General features: G+C 34.7%; 1 protein-coding gene across 2 annotated transcripts in view; it reads left to right on the forward strand.

Annotated features, from left to right (window-relative positions):
* Window positions 1-26096, forward strand: part of UGGT2 (UDP-glucose glycoprotein glucosyltransferase 2) — an 84239-nt gene that overhangs the window by 31639 nt on the left and 26504 nt on the right. For both annotated transcript variants that reach the window (XM_082047807.1, XM_082047808.1), the window contains exons 12-26: window positions 309-459; window positions 1474-1593; window positions 3269-3354; window positions 4703-4838; window positions 6033-6164; window positions 7578-7742; window positions 8184-8307; window positions 8397-8495; window positions 10325-10419; window positions 13526-13732; window positions 15059-15190; window positions 16945-17072; window positions 18655-18750; window positions 20467-20569; window positions 25546-25625. In XM_082047807.1, coding sequence (XP_081903933.1) covers window positions 309-459; window positions 1474-1593; window positions 3269-3354; window positions 4703-4838; window positions 6033-6164; window positions 7578-7742; window positions 8184-8307; window positions 8397-8495; window positions 10325-10419; window positions 13526-13732; window positions 15059-15190; window positions 16945-17072; window positions 18655-18750; window positions 20467-20569; window positions 25546-25625 — 1854 coding nt within the window. The remainder of the gene's footprint in view (window positions 1-308; window positions 460-1473; window positions 1594-3268; window positions 3355-4702; window positions 4839-6032; window positions 6165-7577; window positions 7743-8183; window positions 8308-8396; window positions 8496-10324; window positions 10420-13525; window positions 13733-15058; window positions 15191-16944; window positions 17073-18654; window positions 18751-20466; window positions 20570-25545; window positions 25626-26096) is intronic.

Here is a 26096-nt window from a genome sequence, read left to right on the forward strand (position 1 = left end):
GGGCTTCTGCTGTGATGCAGATTTAGGGTTTATCTGTGCTACTGTCACTTGCTGCTTGCTTCTCTACATACTTGCAAACCTTCATATTAGTTGTTTAATATCTTATAATTCTGTTTTGAAATAACTCAGAGATGTGTAAGTGTGGTGCTATTAATTGATCTTGTTTTACACATTTGACTGCAGAATAATGTAGAAGCTATTTTTAATACTAAAAATCATCCTTGTGTTAAGACTTTGAAATTTCTTTTTTTTAATATCATGACAAGAGTTCTATGTAGACATTATGCATTTTTTCTTCCTGAGAAAAGTATCTTAGAGACTCTTAAAGTGGAAGGAAAAGCGATGCATGGCCTTCATGAATTTGGAATCAAAGAGGAGATCCTGAGTAAATTTATGAGGTTGCATATACATCCTAAAGATGACAGTTATGCGCTAGATATTCGTCACTCTTCAATAAAAGTGAGTAATTAAACATTTATTTAAATGTTGCATATTTTATACTATGTATAAGACAGCCTATCTTTTTTGTAGAGTAATTAAAATACTAGACATATAACCTTATTTCAATAAGCAGTGTAAAATATTTTGAAGAGTGGTGGGTGTTCAATATATTTAAGGAGTGATTTTCTCTAGCCTATACCTTATTAAAATTTAAAGATGTAGGATATTTAAAAGAAAAGAGGAACGTATCTCGGAATGGTTGCACACTCATAGGTATAGAATTTGACTTTACAGCAATCAGTCTAGCTATGTAATATCCTTGTATTGTGCAAGACTGCTGAATGTACTTTAAAGGTATGATAATGCAATTGTGGAGAACTTAAATATTTTGCTTTGAATTGTCCAATTACTTTACCTTTTTTCTTCTATTTCAAAGTGTATGGAGTTTTCGAAGATTCTAGGCCATTGAAAAAGGCAGCTAAAATACTTATTTTCTTCACCTGAAAGACCCATATTTCACTTTTCCGTTTTCCAAGTATAGACAGGCTCACACAGAAAACATGACAAGAACAAACTGGCCATATATGAATTACTTGATTATTTTGATATATATGAAGTGCTGCTGTGGGTTATAGCGAAATGGTGTATTTAGTTTACAAGGTGGTTATGCTGTGTTACATACTTATCTGTGTGATGTGTTGTTTTGGCCTTTGTATTGTGGAAGTAGTTTGCACACTTGGAAAAAAAGCTTTTATTCACATCCTGATACAGAGTGCAAAGGGTCTTTTTTCCTTTTCCGTCTATTAGTTTTATTATGTACTGCAAATAGAAAACCTGCACAGTTTGATTGAAACAGAAAAAAAATACTCATTTTAGAAGCTATTTTCTGTCACTGTTTCAAAAAGAAGACAAAACACTTAGTTCATTTCAGGCTTTCCATGTGTTTTAAAATAGCTTTATATATATATATATATATAAAAAAAACCCAATGGTCAATCCATGGTTTTTAAATGGCTGACTTTTTCATTTTAGTGGGTTAATAATATAGAACAAGATCACAGCTACAGCACATGGCCTGCGAGCTATCAGGAGCTGCTAAAGCCCACATTTCCTGGAGTTATACAGCAAATTAGACGCAATTTATATAATTTGGTAAGTTTGAAGAACTTAGTGTTCTGCATAGCTTATGTATTAATATGTGGACAGACAATTTATTGAAAAACACACATGCTATATTCATTGTTTACATAGGTTAAAATTTCATGTTTTCTATGTGGATCTGCAATAGTACTGGAAATCTTTTTGTTTAGTGACTCATATGTGATGATTAGTCTGATTTCCAGAAGTGGTGTTTCAGTCTTTTATCTGTTGACTGTGACAGATCTATTCTTGATGAAGTGGTTTATTTCTATGAAATGTTCCCAGAAGTATAAATAATGCTAAATTTTACATTCTACAAAAAAAGACCTTATTGGTAACCTGGACTTACTTTCTAATCAGGCTGTAAATACATATATATTATGACTTTTTTCTGTACATTTGGCCATGTAGCGAAAGGCAAAGACAGTGGACATATCCAGGACTACGTCGTCAAACTAAATTATTTGAAATCTGTAGGACTGAGAGGGCATAGGTGAAGACTATACAGCCGATTGATTTCTCAAGAGTGTTAACTTGTGAGTGTCAAGCTTAATTAATTGAGATAGTCTTTAGATGCTGCTATAAAAAGCAGTATTTTAATTCCCATGTACTTCTTGGTTTTCAGGCTTTGTAAGCAAGCTGTTTATCTTCTCTTTATACTGGACTACTGTGTCAAAAGCTTTACAGAAGTCCAGATAGGTGACATCAGTAGCTCTTTGCTTGTCCACTGATATTGTCACTCCAACTGACATGAAGTTCAGTGTATATAAAAAGACAACCAAAATACAAACAATATGAAATAAAAAAATGTATGTTTATAATGAAGCACAAGATGTGTGTAATATGAAGTAGTCTGCAATATGTAGTCAAAGTTAAATCACAGGATCACAGAATGTTAGGGATTGGAAGGGACCTTGAAAGATCATTTAGTCCAATCCCCCTACCGGAGCAGGAACGCCTAGATGAGATTACACAGGAAGGTGTCCAGGTGGGTTTTGAAATATTGGCACAGATGTATATAACAGTTATATTATAGCAATCTGCAACATACCATTTAACTAAAATCTGAGGGGGAGGGAGTGTTCAAAATTTTAAGAATTATTCTGCTGCATTTCAGCTACTCTAGCAAAATTATGATAAATTCTAAGGGGGGCTGCAGTGCAAAGCTGAATAAATAAGGTACCAAAGTCATAATTAAATCTGCATAAGCATAATCTACCTATGCAGACAGATCTCAGTTTTAGATTCTGTGCATGCCTGAAAGGTCTGATTTTACACTTCAACCTACAATAAATGAAAGAGTGAATACAAAGATATGTGAGACTGCAAGGAAGAATTCTTTCCCAATGCTCCATTTTTTAATTAAAGTTTTAAGTCAATATATTCTGTTTATCTATTTTAGTTTGGTTTTCACAACAGAAGAGAGTTAGTTGAAAGAAGTAATAAAAATAAATGTTAGATCCTTTTTAATTAAATATCAAGTTCATTAGTAAAATCCAAGTATTGGCACAGAGTCATTCAAAGGAGAGTACTCTTAATGTTTTCTTATAATGAATGCTTTAGGAAATTGAAAACAGTTGGGATGCACATCTCCTTTGGAATTGTCTGTTCTTATCTGAAATTTAATGTCTGAAAAAAATAAAAACAGACATCAAGAATAAATATTGGCTGTATAATATTTTCTTAGGTGCTTTTTGTTGATCCTGTCCAAGAAGATACAGGTGATTATATGAAACTGGCAGAATTATTCTATCATCATAACGTACCACTCAGGTAAGGAAAACTGAAAGTCTTAAAAGAAGGTTTCTTTTTTCTTCTTCATCTTGTTTTTCTACGCAAAGATGGGAATTCAAGTGAAGACCAGTGCAACAGCATTCTAATAAGACATATTGGTTACCCACTTGTGCTAAGCTCACTCAGATATTAAATGTTCTTAGGCAAATAGGTTGCAAGGGATAGCATGCCTGAGTTCATGGAAAATGAACTGCAAAAGTCTGGTAAAAAATCATCTTGTCAAATAGTCCCACTGGACACCCATGTGAAATTTTATTCTAAGCAAAATATTCTGTAAGTAAAACATTATTTGATGGCATTTTTTAATTAGTTCTTTGAATTGAGGTTGCTTTACCTAATTTTGTTTTTTATGGAAATACTTAAAGACCAAAGCAAGATTATCCTCACCAAGTTTTTAATTTCTAAAACCTAGTTGTCTGAGTCTGAATTAGTCATCATCTGAGAGCAAAAGACACTTCTGAGGAAGAATCTGGTTGATCTGAGATGCCTACTTTAAGAAAAAAAAAATGATTGGTCTCCGAAGTACCTGTTTATTTCCCCACTTATAAAAGAAAAGCGTGTCTGAACTAGATCCAGCCCAACTTTTCAATGAAGTCTTCATGAGTTACGTGTGCAAATGATAATGCTTAATTCAATCAAAATTTTTTGTACGGACAGACATTTAGGTTTGAATTTCCCCTGGTATTGTAGAACGTCAAATCCCAGTTACATTTCATGCTCTATGGCCTGATCAGTCCAGGGTTTTTTTCATGAGAACTGTATCAAAATACCGCCTCCACTAGGAGTTTTCTTATTGTTGTTGTTTCTTTTATTTCCTTCTCAAGCCTCATATTTCTGGGGCTTTTTTTCATTTAATGGAAATGTAGGGAATTGTAGTACATGTGTTAAAATTGCTGTAAATGGAGAATGAATTGCAATGGAAGGGTGGAGAAGACTCAGAATGTAAAACAGGCAAGAAAAAGGCTAGTAAGAATGGCACATATTAATGGCAGGGCATCAAGACCTCAGCATGACTATATGCAGCTACTTAAGACACCTGTTTCAGGAAAAATAAAGACAGATTATGCTCAGACTGAAACAAAGGCTCAAGGTTAAGAGATGATGGCAGGAACATAAACAATGTCATAACCTTTGATCAGATAAGAAAAGAAACAGCTGTGGATAAATCCTAATGACTCCCAGAAATATTAATTACTCTCAGCTTTTTGTGCCTACATGCTGGACTGATGACTTGAACGCAAACATCTTGTTCTTCTCTGTTGGTATTAGAATGTGTGTGAAACAGCTATCATTGTAAAATGTATGACCTCTTTTTGTTTGCTTACAGAATCGGATTTGTTTTCATTTTAAGTACAAAAGAAGAAATTGATGGAAATGAAGATGCTGGAATAGCTCTTTGGAGAACTTTTAATTATATTGCGGAGGAATCTGACACCTTTCAAGCCTTTACCTCGATAATTAATGTTAGTTCTTTCACAAGAAAACACTTCCTTTTTATTTTTTTTTTTCTTAATTACTTTTCTATATAGTTAGGATTTTGCTACCTTGTGCCTACAGGATACATTTGCGTTTAGTTTACATGGAAAAAAAAGTATTAAAAACATGTATAGCATTGATATGCTATACAATGATTTGCAGAAATATTTTCCTCCTCTGGGAATCAACTTGCTCTTGTCATTTTACCTATCTACAGGCTTTCTTCAACAATGTAAAAAGGTAGATGCATCCCTTACAGCTTTCAGTATATTATTGTGAAAGATGATTCTGTATTATTTGTGTTAACATAACATGCCTGCCGTGGTGTTCTCTATCTCCTGGAGTACAGGCATATTTTAATACTAATACATAATATTTTTTCTTACTTCTGTTTTCTATTATTCTGTTTGGTGCCTGGAAACTAATGTCATGGACAAACTCAGCTTAAGATGAAAGGAACTGTAGTAACTAGGAGTACCTTGGAAGAGAAACAGAAATCCAGAAGTGTTAGGAGCTGCCTGTTATCCATGCCTAGATCACAAAATATCAATTTTTAGTGTGCTTCTAGAAATGTTGTGTTCCTCTGTTTACTTTGTTTCATAATATAAAAAGGTAGGGATGCAAAATATAATTAAAAGATAACAAAAACAGAATCAATAAAATACAGGTTTGAGATATTCAGTGCTGTAGATAGAAATGTACTCTTCCTCATAGGAAAATAAATGGATTGAATAATTTCAAATTTCTTTTGTATATTTGATGAAAGGAATAAAATCTTATGCTATGAAATAAAATAATATTGATAAGGAAAAATTATTACTGTATGAAAAAGTATCACTGACTCAGGCTTGGATTCATCCCATATAGATTCAGGTAGTTTATAGACAGAACTTAGATTCCTTCACATATGTGTACTTTGCCACTTCAGATTTAGACCAAAGGTATATATATTAGTCAGAACATGAAAACAGTGCTCTTATGAAAAATTGTGCATATGCGTGATGTTGCTAATTACTAAAGCAATATAAAACCTGCAATATAGCAATAAAAGCAATAAAAGTATACAGATATAAAAATTACTACAGCACTATAAAAATATATTTATTGTTAATTTACTTTTAGTAATTTTATTAAATTATGATTGAAAACTTATTACCTTTTACTTACTCTAATTTTTACAGATGTACCATGAAGTGAGAGAAGGAAATGTTCTAACAGTAAATCATGTGAAAGATGTTCTTAGGAGTGAATACCCCCACGCTGACATTCAGAGTATACTAGGTGTTCATTCTGAATATGATGAAGGGAGGAAGGTATGTTGAGAGCAAAGTGGTAAGAAATATTGCAGTACACAATTCATTGCTAAGCTGAAAGATTGCAAAATGTTAAATCAAATAAATATAGTATCTTTGAGTGAAATTTTTCTTCAGCCACCATTCAGGCATTAGCTCGAATGTTGAAAGGGTTTCTGCATTACTACTCTCACTGTCAAATTTTTTTATATTAAAAAAATTATATATATCAGATATCAAACTGTTTATCTAATAAGCATGTCAAGAGGTCTCTCTCATACTACAGAAATTGTTTACCTGTGTCTTCTGGCTGGGGAGCTGAAATCTCTCTTTTGGGCAAAACGTTGTTGCCTTTAATTGTGCTTTTTGATTTTATTCCCTCTGGGAAAGATGGCTGTGTTTTTTGATTTAAAGGCTATAGAGAAGACATTGATTATGCAGATAACTTTCTGCTAAAATCTATATAAAAGTACCATTTTCCTTCATGTAACTTTAGCCGTGCCATCTATACAATCCTGTATTTCTGACATATGCCATCCATTTTATTTATTTCCTTTAAAAATTTGTTATATATGTTTATTATGCTCCTTCAAGAAGGTGCACCTGGTGCTGTTTGCCTTGTGCTGCTTGTTCCTCACTGGGTTGCATGAAGGCTTCGTATAGAAGGATAGTTTGAATCTACCCTGGGAAAAGCTGGATACCCTTAGGGGAGGCAAGTTTCCTGTTGAGAATATTAAAGGAAGAAGAACAGACACCCAGCAGGAGGAAGCCCCCAGTACAAGCAGGGATTGTGAGACTGTGGTGAAGGTCAGGGAGAAGATGGTGGGATGACAGAAAGATGGACACAGAGATACTGCAGTAGAGTTTGTAGCCGTCCTGAAAGTGACACTGAAAGAAAACATAAAAGGATATAGAATAGGAAGGGGGAACCACCTACAATACATTTCTGTTTGCCTCACTGCATTTTCTCTGTTTGGGGAAAATTTAGCCTGTTCTGCTTTCTTGATAAATAAGGCTTGGCTTCTGAACATAAAAGCATTTTGAGGGTTTTAGGGGTGCTGCCTTTGGGGTGAAGGCCTAGGTTAAGCCACCTCAAACTATGACTGTCTCAAGGTCCTTCTCCAGTGTTATTTGCTTAATTTTTTTTCTCAGAATATTAAGCAAACCAAAATATTTCTCAGCAAAATGATAAAGCAAAAGTTTAAAACACCGGATATAGATCCATAATGTCTTCTGTCATTCTACTTGAGAAATGAGTCCCACGTGCCCTGTTTGGTTTCCAGACGTTTCCTGCTTTGTCCCTGCTACTCGTGAGAAGATGTGACAGTGAATAGCGCTTGGAGATTAGAGTTCATTGTCTCTTGGTATTCATTTCGTGTTTTGCTACGGTCAGCCAGAGTCTTTTTAATCCTGTGATATTTCTGATATGATCAGGCAGGAGCGACCTTTTATAAAAAGACTGGCCTGGGCCCGTTGCCTCAAGCCCTGTTTAATGGCGTGCCCTTTAACAGAGAAGAGATGGATGCTGCAGAGTTGGAGACAGTTATTCTTCAGAGGATTATTGATGCCACCGGGTTCTTCCAGAGGGCAGCATTCATGGTATGTTTAACATTTCCAGATGAAGGCAAGATGAAATATTTGGCAGCAGATAGTTTGAGTCATGTTTATATATTAATTTTTTTATAATGAGATGGCTTGAAATTAATAATATGACAAGCAAAATTACATTGTCGCATTTGTTCGCAGTCTCATTTTGAAAGAGTATACTTAGATTATACAAGACTGAAGGATCAACTAAGCATATAGTAATCATGTGGAATTTTTCAACCAGAAACTGAGAATATACTGCAGTTGTTCATTGAAAAATGTGTATCTGGTATTCTGAAATATTATCTGTGTGATATTTATACATTTTTGACTTGACATGGTCTGTAATGTGGTATATATAGAAGCTTTAGGATCAGTTAAAAGTTTCACAAATACTTGGTGTTTGTCTTGAAACTATAAAAGTACAAATGTAATTCTTTTCTCTTACTACAGGGTTTGTTAAATGATCATATAAATGCAATGGATTTTCTTATGGAGCAGCACAATGTAGTTTCCCGTATAAACCCCACTGTTCTTGGAGCAGAAAGAAGATACATACATTTCAGATCCACATCTGGTAACTAGTTTTCTCAGATGGGCTGTTGTTACGATTTTGTTTGTTTGTTTGTTTTTAAAGTCTAACATGTTGTATTTTATATTTTGCAGTTCCATTTGATGTGGAAGACTTCTCTACTTTCTCCTTTTTGGACTCACAAGATAAAAGTGCTGTAATTTCAGACAACATGAAGTATTTAACAAAAAAGGGTATATTGATTTTGTGTATGGGTTATATATATATATACACACACATATATATATATGTATTATGAACAGTTGAAATTTCTTAGTAAAATATCCCAAGTAAGTAAGTAACCCAAGGATCCCATGTAAATAAGTAAATTTTCCAGTATGTCAATATCTTTTTTCAGAAGCCAGATCATATCTTAATGTTACTGTAAATAATAACTATCCTGTCATTAAAATTATTTTTTAATTTATCTTAAATTTTGTAGTTTTGAAATGTTTTACAGACACGAAGTTTAAAAGTTTTGTAAGACTTCTGCAGCTTCGAAAACAGTTTTCATACTGACATAGTTTTTCTTGAGAATATTAAAGAGAGCATATTCAGCTTTCAAGTGATTCTTAGCCAAGACTTTATAGTCTTTGTAATATGTATATCAAAATTAGGCATTTACACAGTTGAAGAGAATTTATTTCTTATTTGTTAGGATTCAGTATCTCTTTATTTTTTCCTCTAGTTGATTGTTTAGCTTTGGTATCTGAAGTTTTGTCTTTCTTTAGAAAAGAAAAAAAAACTTACATTCTGATGAACTGTCACTCATACATTTTATCTTAACTAAAACTCATGCTTTGTTGTACACTTAAAATATTTTTTGATTTAAAAATATTCTTATTGCATATGCAAGTACTTTCCTTCTGAGAAGAAATTATAGATACAACGGGGGGGCATAATACTGCATGGGATTTTACATTAGTCTATACCTTGTTAACATCTAGGAGTAGATAGTTAAAAACTGCTCGTTTACATCAGTCCATCAAGGGACAGAATTACCCTGTTAGCAAAGTGCTATTGTTTCAGTAATTATTATGTGATGTTAACATAGCTTTTACTTATTCTGTTATCAGAAAGAAATGGCATATACTTCCATTTCTTTAGAATAAAATGATTTGAGTCTATTTGATTCTCTGTCTACAGCTGCAGGGGCATCCCAGCTAGTTGTCAGGTGATGACTGGCTTTCAATCTGTAGACTCATTTCTAAGATTCAGATCTCTTGTGTAAAACCTATAACCTCTGAGCTGGAGTCTACGTTTCAAATCTCTGTCCCCACTGGGTTTCTTTAGACCCCAACAACACTTAATCATAAATTCTTCGTAGAATATCACCAGAACCTTGTGAAATTCACATCTATATGTATTACCTTTTACAGGATATATGATAGACTGGAGTAGACTGATATTATTCTACGGTTATTTTTTGCAGAATTTTTCATATACCATTGCCCATTTATGAAGAATCAAGAACAGGAGAGTATAGATCAAGAAAAGGGAAATTTTCTGTGTATGCACCTATACTGTAGTTTACTTTCTTTGGGCTGTATTTGGTATATTTCTGTTTGTGTCCAGAACTGATAAGTTTTGTCCCACCTTGGACTGAAGGATTTTCCCTTTGCTGCCAGGGAAAGTGAATGGCCTAACTCGTGCTTCATTGTAACTACTTAATTCTTTTGATTTCTGGCAATATGACCAGCCTCCATCAAATGTTCACAAGAAACTTCTGGTAAAGCAGGCCTTGCTAGTTGGAGCTAGCTTATTATTTAGGGCCATCTTGTTTCAGTGGTACAAGCACAGATTGACTATTTTAGTGATTCTCTCATGTGAACATGAAGAAATACCTCCTAACAATTTTATTTGAATTCAGAGGGCAAAAGATTCTTATGTGGAAAAGATTAATCTTAAAGTCTGCAGTCAAACATACACATAGACTGCAAAATCTCAAACAGAATTAATTCATTATTCATTACTCGTGAGAAGATTCTCCACAATGTAAAGCAAGACAATCTTTAATTTTCAGATGAAGATGCATTATATGCTATTACTATCTGGATTATTGCTGATTTTGATAAGCCAGCTGGGAGACGACTGCTTTCTAATGCCTTGAAACACCTGGTGAGTTTCTAGCAATTTTTTAAAAATAATTATTATGAATATGTTCTTAACAACACTGTGCACATTCAGAAAATATCCTCTTAAATAAAGGTTTAACAATATTTTCTGTGGGTCAGCTGCAGACATACGAGACTGTACTTTTATTTTGCTGTACTCTCCCACAGCAATGGCATCTTACAGACCTGTAAATGATCGTTTGGTTCACAGATTCCTGACACAGGAGACAAACTATGATGCTGTTTGTTAAAAGGGTGAATTCCTTCCCAATTACAGACCTTCTCCCATGAAGTAACCTAGCATGTTACCTGGGAAGTTAGGATAATGCCTGTTGATGTGAACCATTATGCAGGGTTCTCCAGTATCATATGGCATAACCATGGCCATGAAGTGACGACAGATATAATTTTTTTTGTATTTTAGTAGGCTAGGAGGATCATCAACATTTCTGAGTTTGCTCATTTTTTAGTTCTTTGGTATTAATAACAGAATTGAATGTATACAAGTACATGTCATGTGAATATTAATGAAAAAAAAAGTCAGTTCTGCGGAGTTTAGAAGAGCAATTAGGCTGAAATCGGGAAAACATCTAGATTTAATAATCACAGATGAAGTAGGAACCATTCTAAGGAAATTATAAAATTGATATGTTGCAGAGAGCATGTGATATGAAGTATGTCCTAAAAAGAGGCTTAAAAAGTGCAAGGAAGGATACGCAGTAGAAGTCCTTGTTACAGGAAAAATGTGTAGTTTATCTGGCTGCTAGATCTGCGCCTGAGGCTTGACAGGTATATTCTTGCTGCAGTTTCACTATTTTCCCCCTTCTGTGAAGAAAACGTGTCATAGTTCTTAACTCTAGGAGGTGAGAACAGTCTAGGCATGTTCATTCTAATTCATAGATTTGATGTAGGTAAACCTCATTTCCAGTTGTACTACTTGGTTTAATGATTTCCGATTTTTGTGACAGACAAGAACATAGAAATCAATGCACTTTTAAACAATACTATAGTGATTCTCTACTCCTTTCTAGTCATAGAATCACACAAAATCACAGAACAGTTGGTGTTGGAAGGGACCTCTGGAGATGATCTAGTCCAACCCACCTGCTAAAGCGGGTTCACCCAGAGCAGATCGCAGAGGAATGTGTCCAGGTGGGTTCTGAATGTCTCCAGAGAAGGAGACTCCACAGCCTCTCTGGGCAGCCTGTTCCAGTGCTCTGGCACCCTCACAGTAAAGAAGTTTCTCCTCATGTTTGGATGGAACCTCCTGTGCTTCAGCCTGTGCCCATTGCCTCTCATCCTGTTGCTGGGCACCACTGAAAGGACTCTGGTCCCACCCTTGAGATATTTTTAAGCACTGATAAGATCCCCTCTCCGCCTTCTCTTCTCCAGGCTGAACAGACCCAGCTCTCTGTCTTTCCTTGTAAGAAAGATGCTCCAGCCCCCTGATCATCTTTGTAGCCCGATGCTGGACTCTCTCCAGTAATTCCTTGTTCTTCTTAAACTGGGGAGCCCAGAACTCGACGCAGTTCTCCAGATGTGGCCCCACCGGGACAGAGTAGAGGGGGAGGAGAACCTCCCTCCACCTGCTGGCCATGCCCTTCCTAATGTACCCCAGGATACTGTTGGCCTTCTAGTCCCTTTTATCTACTAGGTTAAGGTCTGGTAGAATTTTTAACAGGTGCAGAACTTGCACAGACACCTCTTGCCATCAGCATTTGAAGAAAAGTGTGCAAGAATGTGGTTGGGGAAGTGGCCAACTCTTACAGTTATAATATAAAAATAATAATTATAATATTATCTTGAAAACTACTGGTTTATCTCAACTTCATTTAAAAAAACCCTAATTATAGAGACGTCTTGGCCAGAAGAGACCTCTGGAGGTCTACTTCAGCCTCCCACTCAGAGTGGGACTATCACCATCATTATATCAGCTCAGCCTGAAGGAGTCCTGAAAAATCTCCAAGGAGGCATCTCCATCCCCTCCCTTGGTAATTTGCTCTAATGTTGCAGTGCCTTCCTAGGGTAGTTTTTCCTAACATCTGCCAAGCCAATATCTGTGGCTATTGCCCCTCTTTCATACTCTTTGCCACTGCCAAGAAGAGTTTGGCTCTGTTTTGTTTTTTACTCTCCCTTCAGTAGTTGTTGGTTGCCGTAAAGGTTCTCTGTAGCCTCCTCTTTGCCAGAGTGAGCACGCCCAGCTTCTTCAGTCCCTCCTCATAGGCTTCTGACCATTTTGGTAGCCCTTTGCTGAAGCCCATCCAGCATCTCAACATCTTTCCTGCACTGAGGGGACCAAAACCAGGCACAGTAGCCCAAGTGCAGCCTCACAAGTACTGAGTAGAGGAGAACAACTTCCCATGATCAGCTCACCATGTGTCTCTAATGCAGCCTGGTATACCACTTGTCTTCGTCCCAGCAAGAGCACACTTCTCAGGAACAGTTTAAATTACACATTTTCAAGCTTTCAAATAAGTTATTTAATATATTTTTTTTTCTCAAGGGCTGCAATTTAAAGTTTGCTGTTTAAATATGTTGAATGCTAATGATTTCATCCATTGTTTTTGAATTCTTTACTGCAATAGAGTCCATTAACCTTTTCATCAGTTAGTGACACTATTTGATCCTACCTTAGAATCATCACTCTCTCTAGTAAAATTTCAGTGTCATCACCTGTTTTAGCAAGTGAAAGATTTTCCTGCTGAATAAGATTTAAATAAGTGGATAAATTTTCTTGTATTTATTTTGTGCTTAGTTTGATAGTTTTGAAAAACATCTACAAAACCAGTTCCAAAGTCTGTAAATGAACACTTGTGTATCTCCTTTGTTAAAATTACTCTTCTGCAGAATGCTCAAAGGCAATTGTTTTATTAAAAAAAAATCTTCTATTTAAAATATGTGTTACAGAATAGGTAAATCCTCACTGATAGCATTGTTCAACTCCTACTTGAAGTTCTGAGTTAGGCACTGATACGTGCTTTCTGAAGACAAGTAGTTGCAAAAAATTAAATACTTAAGGGTATTTCACAGAGCTATAATAGCTATGAATACATTAGGTAACAGCAGATGGAACTGTAAAATTGTGTATTATTCTGTATTTTTCTTCGCAGAAAACAAGCAGTCATACACGAGTTGGGGTTTTGAACAATCCTTCATCAAAAACAAAGGAAGATAACACAGTCGTTGCAAGAGGAATTTTGGCTGCTTTTCTAACCCAAAACAACAGCAATATAAAAAGTTTCCTAAGTAAACTCACTAAGGAAGAGACAGCAAAATCCCTTGCTGCTGGAACTAAAATTACTAAATTCCTCACCCCAGTGAGTACAAATTAAATTAGAATTACTTTATTTTGCATTTTACATATATTTTATTGTAAGGAGATGTTGTTGAGAGTTGCAGTGTTTGGCCAAATGCCATGAAGTTTCTGACCCTTATACAGTTTCTGCTCAAGCAGATTTGGATTTTTGACAACTTTTATGTGATGAATGGAGAATTTCTCTAAAGAAAGAAGACACAAGAGTACTGAAAAATATAGAGTACGGATAGTGGATTGTTGAGATAAAAATTGTTTTTAGTTTTGGGTTGTTTTTTTGTAAAAAATATCTCTCTTAATTTACAGTACTAATATTTGTCAAGAATTAAGACCTTGGAAGTAACTGTTTGTATAATACCTTGCTGTTGTGAGCAGTAATAGGCACAGGCTGAAGTGGTTGAGGTCGACAAGCGTTTTACACCTCTGGTCGTTCTTTTCTGTTGTGTTTCTGTGAAAATTCATTGGTTTAAAATAAAAAGGTTCACTTCCAGAGTAGAGCTGAATTACCAGATAAGAGCTGCAAACTATACTTTTTGTTGCAGAAAGACCTGTAAACTGTAGTATTTTTAAACAGTAAGATTTGGAAGACTAAGGGAACTCTGTGGCACCGTATTGAAAAATAAATTAGTGGGTTCGGCTCATGCTCTTATTTCATTGTCTAATAAATTTTGAAAGACATAGAGGTAGCTAATTAAGCAATGTATGCATGTTACTAATTTATTTTTTTAATTTTTATTGTATTGAATGAATCTATTTATTTGGTCTGTGTATTTCTAATGAAAAAATACATATCATTAGAGCTTAATATAGCAGGATAATTTTGACAAGTGAGGCACAGTGCTGTTGTGTGCATGACGAAATTTGTCCAGCTTTGAACACTGGTTTGTTATGGGTCCTACTGGATGATGTTGCCTTCCCCAAAACATGTTTAAGGCCATAATCCAATGGCCGTGTTAAAATTAGTATTTGATTTTTAGAGTAGTACAGATTTTTTTATACCCTTTTCATAACAGTGAGAATACAGTTCAGTTGTTAACGGAGAATTTTATTTTTCATGTATCTGTGTGCTGTGTTTTAGAAAAAGTGTTTTACCTTAGACTTGGCTTTCCTCTCATGGTTATTCACAGTTGCCAGAGGGTAAAAACTGCACATGAGCTGTTTGGGAGACTGTGGCTCCACACCAGTGGTCATGTACTTACACTGAAGCTGAGGTTGTTACTTTATTCTGATTTATGGTCACCACATAACTTGAAGAAAATCTTTGCTTACCTGAGGTGTCATTCAATTTAGCTGAATAATTCCATCATCTCACACTTCACTCTTGCTTTAGGGAATGGATGATGATACTTTTGAGAAGAAGTACAACACTTTAGGACTGGATATAATTAAAACCCACCAGATGTTCTGCCAGGAGGTTCTTAAGCTGCTTCCTGGGCAAATGGCTGTTGTGAGCAATGGCAGGGTAAGAAAGAAATTAACTTATCTTTTCAGTCTCTTTGTAGGTACTTTTTTTCCTGGAACTTCAGTTCCAAGCTAAAGAAAATGCATTGTATAGATTTCCCACTTTTTCAGCCTGTTGGTAGAGAGTGGTATCAATGTTTGCCTTTTTTTTTTTTTTTTTTTTACTTTATTTCGTACTGATTTGTTAACAAGCTCTATTCCATTGAAGCTACTATGTACTTATGTCATTCCTACAGCTATTTAAGAGACAATCCAATTAAACAACAGACAAAATTTTCTAAATAGGTTCATATTTGCTGTATGATGGATGATATTTAAGAATACTGATCCTGAAGCTACTTACATTTTACACATTTGGTATAGGATGAACTACTGCACGTATAATAAAAAGTAAGTTACATTGATTAGGGTAGTATTTCAAGCTCTTCTGTTTTAGGAAAAAAACCCAGATTGTTCATAAATGTTGAGTTGTTCTATAGTGTTAACTCTTAATATTCAAATAAAAGTATAATAGTGTTGCTGCTTGAATTTCTTGTATATATATTATGAAACCAATAGTTTTTATTACAGTGTGGCTATAGATGAATTGTGAACATTCTGTGATTAAAAAATATGGAGTTGGGTTCAATATTTAGTGCCTGTTAATGACAGTCAATACCTTTCATTACAAATACAATTTATACAAACTACTCTAAGTCTTTTCTATTTATTGCTCCACCATTAGAAAGAAATAGTGATACTATGTTGGTATCTAATTATTGGAAACTCTCTTTAAATTGTGTTCTTAGTTACCCTTGTGCATCCTAAATGGCTTATGAGCTATAACTGAAATACCACTGACAAACCCACAGAAAGTTTTGTTGTTGAAGCACAAAAGAATTGTCTTGACTTTTTTGTGTTAACATAAAAGCCCCATAATTAAATATTCCATTTTCTTTTATAACTGGTTATTACTGTTTTCCATGCCTAAAAAAAACCCTCAAGTAATGTCATAGATTAAGTTTTGAGGAAATACTTTCCTCAAATACTTGGATCAATTTGATAGTATTCATCCATCTGAAAGTGTACATTCAGCACCAAACTTACATCATCACATTCTGCATCTGGGAGCCCTGGAGGCTCTTGAAGTTGATTTGGTTCAGTTTAGCTTGGTAGACTATGGAGTAGGAAGTCCAAATAACACCCTCAAAGCTATTTTCTGGGATGTCAAGACACCTTATTTTCCTTCAGACACACACAAAATAGTAGTTCTGTTTCTTGTCTCTGGATATCCTGCATTTCTTATCCTTTACTCTTTTCTTCCTTTCCATCCATTCTGCTTCATCTGAGAAGCCTTGAGAAGATAAGATTGTGTTCATGGAATTAAACAACTAAAGTGTGTGATAGGCAGACAGCTATTTGAATTTCAGTTTAAAATAATGTAACTAACAGAGCTTTTTCTTCAATTTAGATTTATTATTTCTAAGTAGTGTATTCCTTTACGTAGGTAGGTATAATGAAAAATATCATGGATATTTCCACTGCAGCTGTTCTTTGTGATTTATAATTAACTGTAATTACATAATTGTAAAAGCCCAATCCTGCATAGTTACCGTACAGGGTAGTACTATATAGTTAATAATATTGATCTATATAGGACTGGGGTTTGCATGTTGAATATTATGCATTAATTCAAAATATTAGTATATTTTTTCTTACAGAAGAAACATTATTGGGACATTCTACACTTAGTAACATTTTTTTCCTCTATCTAAGGTTCTGGGTCCTTTAGATGAAAATGAATTCTATGCAGAAGACTTTAATTTGTTGGAAAAAATAACGTACAGTACCTCAGCGGAAAAGATTAAAGCTATTGTCAAAGAGATGGGAAACAGTAGTAAAAGGTAACATTCTTTTGTGTTTTGAGGCTTTATGATATAGGGCCTTGTTTATTGCCTGTGATAAATTAATAATCCATTTGCATGGGAAATACGAACAAAGGTTCAAATATATAGACATAGTACTCTTCGTGCTATTTACTCATATATATACACACTGTACATGCACTTAGTGTTTGTTGTTTGTGTGCTATGTGTTTGCTGTCCTCTTATTTAGCATCTGAGTACTTGTTCGTAGAGAGGTTTAACTGTCCTGTGTTTCCTTTTTAGTATTTCCCTGCAAGACTTTGTATCGTCTTCACACTTGGCTAATTATGCTATTTAACGTTTTTTTCACTGTATATATAAAACTTCTATGCTGGTTTTCAACTGCATGTGTCATTTACCCTTCTGCTGGCAGCCTATTTGGTATCATGTCGCTACAGCACAGAGCAGTAAAAAGGCAGCCTCTCTTATTCCAGAGATACGCACCTTTTTATCATTGGTTGCATGTGTGATGAGGCTGAAGCACATGAGATCACTGCTTATCCAAAGAGTCTTATCCTCTCCAATGCGCCCCATAACTTGTGTGCAGCTCTACCAGGTTACTCCACATACTTGATCTGCTTTCATTGTACTTAACAGCCAAGAGACAAGTACAGCTAATGAAACAATTTCTACTACATTTTGTTTACTTAAGAGTAATTATAACAAATAGTAATAAGCATTATAAAATCCAGTGCAACTTAAAACCACAGTAATACCTGAGTATTGATATTTGAAGTAAGAAAGTGCATTCATTGTCTTTGGGAATCGTTAGAAAAGGAGCCTGCGGAGGCACAGATAGATGAGGTGCCCTGACACCCTGCTAGAAAGCATTCACACATCTGTTAATCGAAGAAGTGTAAAGATGAGTTCTAACCAGCTTTTACTCTAAGGATCCAGTTTGTGTACGAAGAAGACAGTAAAATCATATTATTTTTACAGTATCTCTTGACCTTCTGTGTGTCGAGTATCATTTCTGTTGTCTGGAAAGACTGGCAAAACAGAATAACCACCAGAAAAACAAAATCAAAAAGAGGTAGAACTATCAAGGAGATATGTAGTGAGAGGCAAAACATGTTTAATCAAATAATAAGACTTTGTGACACCACAAGACACCTACTAAGGTTTCTAAGGAATTTCTAATAAGAAATACAAAAAAGTTAAAAGGTGTGGTCAAGTAAACTTGAAAATTCCTTAATTTGTGTCTGTTTCTAGATGTTGTCAGAGAGGAAGAAAATTGGGGGGAAAAAAAAAGTAATAAAGAGATACAAATATCAGCAGATCACACCATGCAAACTGTGAGGTTGAATGATAATTCTGCTAATTCCACATTGCCTAATTTTAAGAGGTGTCCAGTGCACAAGCTCTAAGGCAGTAGTGGTTCTTAGGCATTGTCATGCTGAAAGTTTTACTCAAAGCTACAAATCTTGAGGTGATAATCTTTTTAAAAGTTCAGAATGTAGGCTTTTAAAATACCCCTTATGTAGACAGACACACATTAAAATGTGAATGTTTTACTCCTTTTCTGTTGAAAACCAAGTCACGTGTACCTTATTTAATACAGCGGCAGTGATTTGATTATGAAAATAGATGCCCTACTGTCGTCTTTGCCTAAAACAGAGATGAGACAAGATGCTGAAATATTGAAAGAACAGCACAGGTAAGTTCTGTCTGTCATGATAATGCACTTATAGTACTTTCATATTAAAATTAGAATGCACTGATTGCTGCATAAGGTCTTTGGGAACTTGAGTAAGCATTCCAGTTTTAAAAGAAGTTGTTGATTTTATGATCAACCTGTTCATCTGCCCTAGTGTATGCATCTCTACATCTGTTTTAATCGATTGATTAGTAATACCTAATGATTTTCCATTCGTATCCTTAGCTGAAAAAGTATGATTACAGTTGGTGTGAATAGCAGTGATGATCTGCAGTTAGAAAACTTGGAGGACCTACATTTACTAAAATGTTAGAAATAATTTCACAGATTAGAGTTAAAACAAGCCCTCCTAATTTTCATTAATGTGGAAACCTCTAGCATAACTTTTTCTGTTTGTGGATCCTGAGTACTACTGTTAAAGTTAATATATGTATGTTTATATTGTATAACAGTTTGTGGCTTAGCCATCTCACTATTGACCGTAGCTCCTGTGCTCAGCTTGACCCTAAATACAATTAGATTAGACCATAACCTACAATTAGATTACAATCAAATGCAAGTTGACGAGGCCCATTGGCACTTAATTCCTTAAGACTGAGTGTTGTCAGTTAATAGATTTACACTTGGCAAGCTCATGTTAGTGTAATTTGTGTATTTACTTGTATGTTGGCTCCTTGTGTTTCTGATTCTGGATTTAGAAAATCAACATGCCACAAGCATTGTCTTTTGTTGTCATTTTAATGAATGAGACATAAAATACCAAGATGTCCATCTGTGAATCCCGTCTTCTTAGTGATGGGGTACTAATGGTAGGTGGTTTTAATTTAAGCTTTGCTGGGCCGAACTTTCTGGAGCAAAGACAGGTACATTCTTTAAAAGGACATATGATAGTGCAAGAATCATGATCAAAATATTTTTTTTAATGCTGTCTTCAAATCCTTACTTGTGTTTATTGGTAAAGCTGCTCGAGTGTGCTGTGCTGATGTAAATCAGTAGCCTGACACGTTTTCCAAAGTTATCCTAAAAAACAGGGAGTATTGTGCTACTACCATATTGGAGGGAGTTTGACTTGCTAACAGTACTTATATTTCTAGGTGTATTTTTTTGTGGAAAACAAATTCATATAGTCCTTTTGTGTCTTTACAGCACATTATTTTTTTAAGGTTTACTAACGTTTCCTTCCTATAGACCTGGATTACTTTAACTAGTATCTCCTTGAGTTAGTCTAATCAAGTTTAACAAACTAAATTATTTTCTGGAATGCATAAATCTAATTCATCCTATCAAGTTTCACACTTCTCAGTTGCCATTTTTCCCACTGTTATTTTAAAATTGTTACCCACCAGCACTTGTAAAATCTAATAATTCTACATATTCGTAAAGGAAATTGTAGACCAGTGGCAAAAAGGCCATTTTAAAATTTTTGCAGTGTGTTTTCCTTTTATTGATTGTTTTTTTTGTAATGGGGCATGTATGCTATCAGTTACCAGTATGGAACTACATAGATTACTGCTAAATTTTAATTGCTGTTCATGTTAAGATTTTCTAGTGATATCACAGGAAGCAATGATGATTACTGCTTGAAATGAGGGAGACATCTTCATGAGTGGTAAAATAAAAAGTGGCTCCAGTATTACAAATTCATGCCTAAAAATGTTTGGTTTTTTTCCACAAATTCAGTTTAGGATTTTCACATCACTTTTTTTTGTTTAACAGCGTAGTAAAAGTCAATCCCCAGCAGAATGAACCATTCTATGATGTTATTGCTATTGTGGATCCATTGACAAGAGAAGCACAGAAGATGGCTCATTTATTGATTGTAAGCTTGTGGTCATTTATTTTCATTTGCAAATTTATAGTTTAATTTTTACTAAACTTTTTCTTATTTCCATGTACAGCGTAGTAAAGGGGTAAAAATTTGAGGTATTTTTAAAAGTATATATTGGGCTATTTAAATTCACATGTAAAAGTTGGGGATGATCTAGTTCATAACTGTAAGTACTTTACTTGAAATTAAAGTTCAGATTCCCCATGAACCAGTCCTCTTAAAAGTGAGTCCATAAATGTTCTTTATAGTCAATAGAAGGAAAGGAGGACATTGTGTGTCTAGTATGGAGGGAAAGGATCTCCCATCTCAAAATCTTAAGAAGCAAATGTTTCTTTCCATTAAACCAAATCACCTTAGTTTTCCAAGATACGGGTCAGATTTACACCACTTCATTTAGGTAATATGATCATAGGAAGATTGGACTATAAAGCTTTTGGTTCTTTGAAAGGGATTTCGCAGTTGATTAATGCTTTTGAGTTTATCTAGAAGTCTGTTGTGTGTAGCTATTGATCATCTAAAGAGAGACTGTCCCAAAAACATAGCTCCTGAAATGACTTTCTTTTTTCACTAGCTGCAGAATATCACTCTACCTCAGGTTTATAGTTACCCATAAAAATGCAAATTTTGTCTTCTCTTTATGGTCCGTTACAATTCTGAAGCCTGTAACTGGATTTTTGCAGCATCCTGGTTTATCTTTTTCTCTGCAGTAATTATGGAAGTTTCATAATTTTTTTACATTGCTTTTCCCCCTCCCATTTTCATACCTTTATGCCTTTTGTATTAAACATTGAGGCATCCGCTCACTCTTCATACGTAATATTCAGTAAGTATTCACTAAGTAGCAAAGTAAAACATTTTAAAATACCATGAAAATTCTGTTATTTCAAGACTCGCAAGTACAAGCTTTCTCTAGAAGCAGATGTTTCATTTCACTGTTCTCAGTTAAAATGAAATCCTGATATTGCCAAATGAAATATATTCATTTTGAAATTGGTTGGAAACTCTTTCCATTCAGCCAGAAGTTCATATTATGGTAAATTGTGTGAAGGAACTTGAATTATAGCTCAGATCAGGAGCCTGTGTTCCTCCTAGAGCAACAGGCTCCCTTACGAGCAGTATCTTCCCTGACACCTGCCTGGGCAAATGACTCCCATGGTGAACCAAGCTGTTGAGCCATCCCAGATCCCGCTTGATTCATAGGAGCTATAGTCTTTATTCCAGAAGTCAACCTTTAGGAGAGAATAATGAAATGCTGTTGAAACTAAGGAAATCAGAAATATATTTATGTAGATGAAACTTATTTACAATTTAAAAATTCTTTTTTAAAATGAAAAATAATCTGATTTTTTTTAATATATCTAATTATGTGGAAAGTCAGCCTCCTGCTGGTGTAGATACAAAACATCCAAACATACACAGCAAGGCCTAAACTCGAAGTTCCTAAATGTATGACTTTCTGATTATCTTGTTGTCTACGGGTGAATACTGTAAGCACTGGGTTATATTCATATTTAAAGGATTTTTTTTTTTCAATAACATAACTGAATTAGTGCCCAGTATATTGGGATGGTAGCTATTCATGGTGCAAAATTTATTTAATAACTACCACAGCAAAGCACATAGTTTTTGCCTTGGTCTGTGTTGAATGTGTCCATGTTATAGTTTTGGGGTTTTTTTATGTGTTTTGTTGATTAGTTTCGTTTTTTCTTGGTTTTGGGGGTTTGTTTGTTTTTGTATTTTGTTTAGGTTTTTTTTTGGGGGGGGGGGGCGTGAAAGCATGCTATTATAGTATAATAATTTTTGTCACTTAATAGTCACTTCAAATACTCATTTTGTTGTGTTTGGGTTTTTTAAAATACAAATAAGTTACTCATATTAAATGGCATTGAAATTGAGAAAGTCTAAACAACTATAGGTAACAGTAATCTAACTTTACTGCTTAGTCTTAGAAAGTGGCAAATTAAGGATGGGGTACTGTGTGAGAGCAAAGCCAAGGCTGTTATCTGTTTTTAAAATATATTCTGAATTGTATCATAAGAATTGCTCTCTATCCTCTCTAGAGTGAGGCATGTATAACCCATGTTTTCCCTTTTTTCAAAAGGTTTTGTCACAGACTTGACCATCAAATATTTCCAGACAAGGCAGCGGTCACTGTCTATAGTAGGTCTTCAGATATTGGCCCTGACATGACCAGTGTAGGACCACGTCTGTTCTCAGCAGAATACATAGAACAGCTAACTAGTCCTAAAGTTACAAAGGTGGTCCCCAAGATGACATGAAAAAAAGTAGAAATTCCTTCTTCTAAAAATGAGGACAAAATTGAAGAGTTATTTGTTTTGCTTTGGTTTGTTTTTTCCTCATGGTTCACCAAAACCAGCTGAAAAAATACATATATGGTGCTGCTGAACAAACTACATGTCCCCTAGCCTAACTGCTTTACTCCAGCAGTATGTAACTCAGGATCATCTACTTTTTTTCCCCTTGTTCCAGTAACCATCAAAGAATTAAAAAATGTGGAGTAAAAAATCAAACCTTTTCTTTTTTCCTGTGAATTTTCTGTTGCCTTTTTTCCCTAAAGTGATGAGAAACATCTGGAAAAGCCTCTTTTGATAATCTAGTCTGATTTTGTATACAGCACAGGTCATAGGATTTCTTTATCAATTAGCATTTGAAGTAGAAGTAATTTTTTAATCTAATTCTAATTTAAATATCATCAAGTACAGATCACAGTTCCAACTGAACTTTTCCAGTGGCTGAGTTAAACTCAGACTTGGAATTGCAGAAGTTGATTTAGGTCCGTGCTGTAAGCATTCATCTTTCCTCATTTTGCCAGTTTTGTTGAAGAGTCTATTTTAAGAGTTTGTTTTCAGTGTAGATGCTTCATGTTATGATGCCATTCACACAGAATTCCAAGTGAGCGGTTGAATAATCGTGGTTTAGTGAGTTATTGCTTTTCAAGTGAGTTATGGTAACTTACACTAAAGGCTCTGCAAAGTGACTGGGGCATGCAAAATAAAACTTTTCTCTTAAATAATCTTCAGGCCTAGTGAACTGAAACAATTCGGCCATTTTTTACAGTATGAAACACTCCCTGGATTAAATTTCCCTGCTCTTCTTTGAATTTTTCTTAATTAAAGCAAGCAGATCGAACTCTTCATATACCCTGCTATAAAAGAGGCTTTCCAATCTTGTAACCATTTTCATGTGTTGAACTGAATGCCCTGGCATTTGGTGTCCACATAAGCACTAAGTAGAATAACTGAATTCAGTATTCCAGAAGTTGCATTGTTAGATAACACAGAGATGAAGCATTCATGTCTTATTTGTCATTTCCTCTTTAAGTTGCTGCGAAAAGTTAATTAAGAATGGCATTATTTCGGCTACAATACTATACTGAATTTCATGGTCAGCTGTTCAATTGGGATGATCCTCAGTCTTTTCTCAAAATAATTTCATTCTGCACACAACAACCTATCAATGAAGATTGCTGACATATCCTTCTTACTAATGGGATGAGGTTTTTGCCTTCTTTGAAGAGAAAGTCTAATACCAGTTTACATCATTTTGAATGTAACACCTTTACTTGAGAATTTTTTTTCTTTAATGTTGAGAATTCTGGACATGTTTTAGTAGCTGAGACCAGCTAGCACTGGGTACAAAGGCTTTTTATTCAGAATTATAGATTAGATAGGTAGATAGATATTTGAGTCACTTTGACTTCTGGTTTGATTTTGGTGGTCTTTAGCCCATGTCATGTAATATTTTCCCTTCTTATGCTGTTTCAGTTCTTGTTGCATGCATCTTCACTTGTTTTCACCCTTATGTCATTCCCTAGTCTTTATTTTTTTTGCTCAGTAGTTTGTTGTTTGTTTGTTTGTTTGTTTTTCAGTGATGGTATTCAGGTGACACAGAGAGGAGAATGAGAATCTAGGAGCAGAACAGGTTCCTAGGGCTATAGAAAGTTTTAGCACTATAGTAAAGAATATGTGTAGCCATGGGTTGAACTGAGGAAAGAAAAATACTGTTTATAATAAAAGAGAGATGTAAGGATGACCATTGTCTTGCTTTGTCCCCAATTTACTTACCATTATAATAATTTTAGGTTTTTACCTTAGCGCTATAAGTACTTTAACATAGCTTTAGTATCTTTCTTACTCTTTTGATAATATCCATAAAGGTAGACAGCTGCTTTATGCTTTCAAATAAGCACTTTGGATCAGAAGCCACAAAGACAAAGATAACTTGGTGAAGTTTTAATAGCAGTTTAAATAAATTAATAACTTTTTAAAACCTTAAATAAAATACAATGCTCACGAAAATAGGAAAATATACTATCTTAATATTACAATTCCTGTACAGCAGCATCCAGAAAATCAGTGTTTGAGAAATGAACTGATGAAGAAACTGAGAAAAAAAGTAGAAATATTTTAACTTACTGGAATGTTTTGAAGTTGAATGAATAGTTCAACACATCATTAATTTATGGCTGACATTTTAGTAATTAAGTATTAAAATAATTATCTGAACTTTACTATATTCAACAATTTATTGTGTGCAACAGTTTTAATAAGAATGAAAGTTTGGGGTTTTTTTAAGATTGGTTATTGACTAAAAGGCACATGCTGTACTTATAAACTTTGCAGTGCTTTAAAATCTACAAAACACATGAGCAAGGTGCTAATATAATTAACTCAAGCATTGGAAAATGAGGGTAGCTGCTCTTTAAAAAAATGCATCACTACAGAAAAATATTAATGTGCATTAATCATGCAGTTTTAGAAAAGGTAAAATCTTTTTTGGAATATCTGACAACATCCCTTAATATACAGATATATTTAGAAATTTAAAACATTTGGGATTTCTACTGAAGCTTGAGAAATAACAGGATGTTGCAAGGATAACTTTAGCTTATTTTCAAAGTCTGAGTACCAAGAATCATTTTTTTACACAGAATTTTTTTTCTGTAGGTACTGAAAGACATTGTAAATGTGAAACTCAGGTTGTTTTTGAACTGCAGATCCAAGCTGTCAGAAGTGCCACTGAAGAGGTGAGTAAGTTATAGCTTTTCTTATAAGTATGTGATCTCGTTCAGTCTGGTAAAAACAGCCTGAATGGTGGGTATTCCCTTAAAAAATCAACAATGGTTTGTGTTTCCGGATTGTTCTGTTGTGTTAGTTATTTTCTTTAAATGTTACTGAAGCAGCTTGCACTTGTCTAGATAAAAATTCTGATTCTAAGGTGTCAAGCATAGATCACCAGGAACTGATCCAGTCCATCCAATGCACCTCTCATAAGCAATCCTTAGAGAAACCAAGGGAGAGTCTTTCATGCCTGGGAGAACCTGCAGAGGGAGGTCATCTCCCTAACTTGCTCACTTCTTACTGTCTGCTTACTTTCTAATGAATTTGGCAGATTCAGCATGCTTAAAGCTGAAATTCATCTGAGCAAATGTGCAGTCTGCATTTGAGATCTCGCTGTAATTCTTTAAGAGTATTATACCCTGAAAGTTCCTGCCTTA

The sequence above is a fragment of the Streptopelia decaocto genome (genome assembly GCF_964273445.1).
Source record: "Streptopelia decaocto genome assembly, chromosome: 1".
NCBI lineage: Eukaryota > Metazoa > Chordata > Aves > Columbiformes > Columbidae > Streptopelia > Streptopelia decaocto.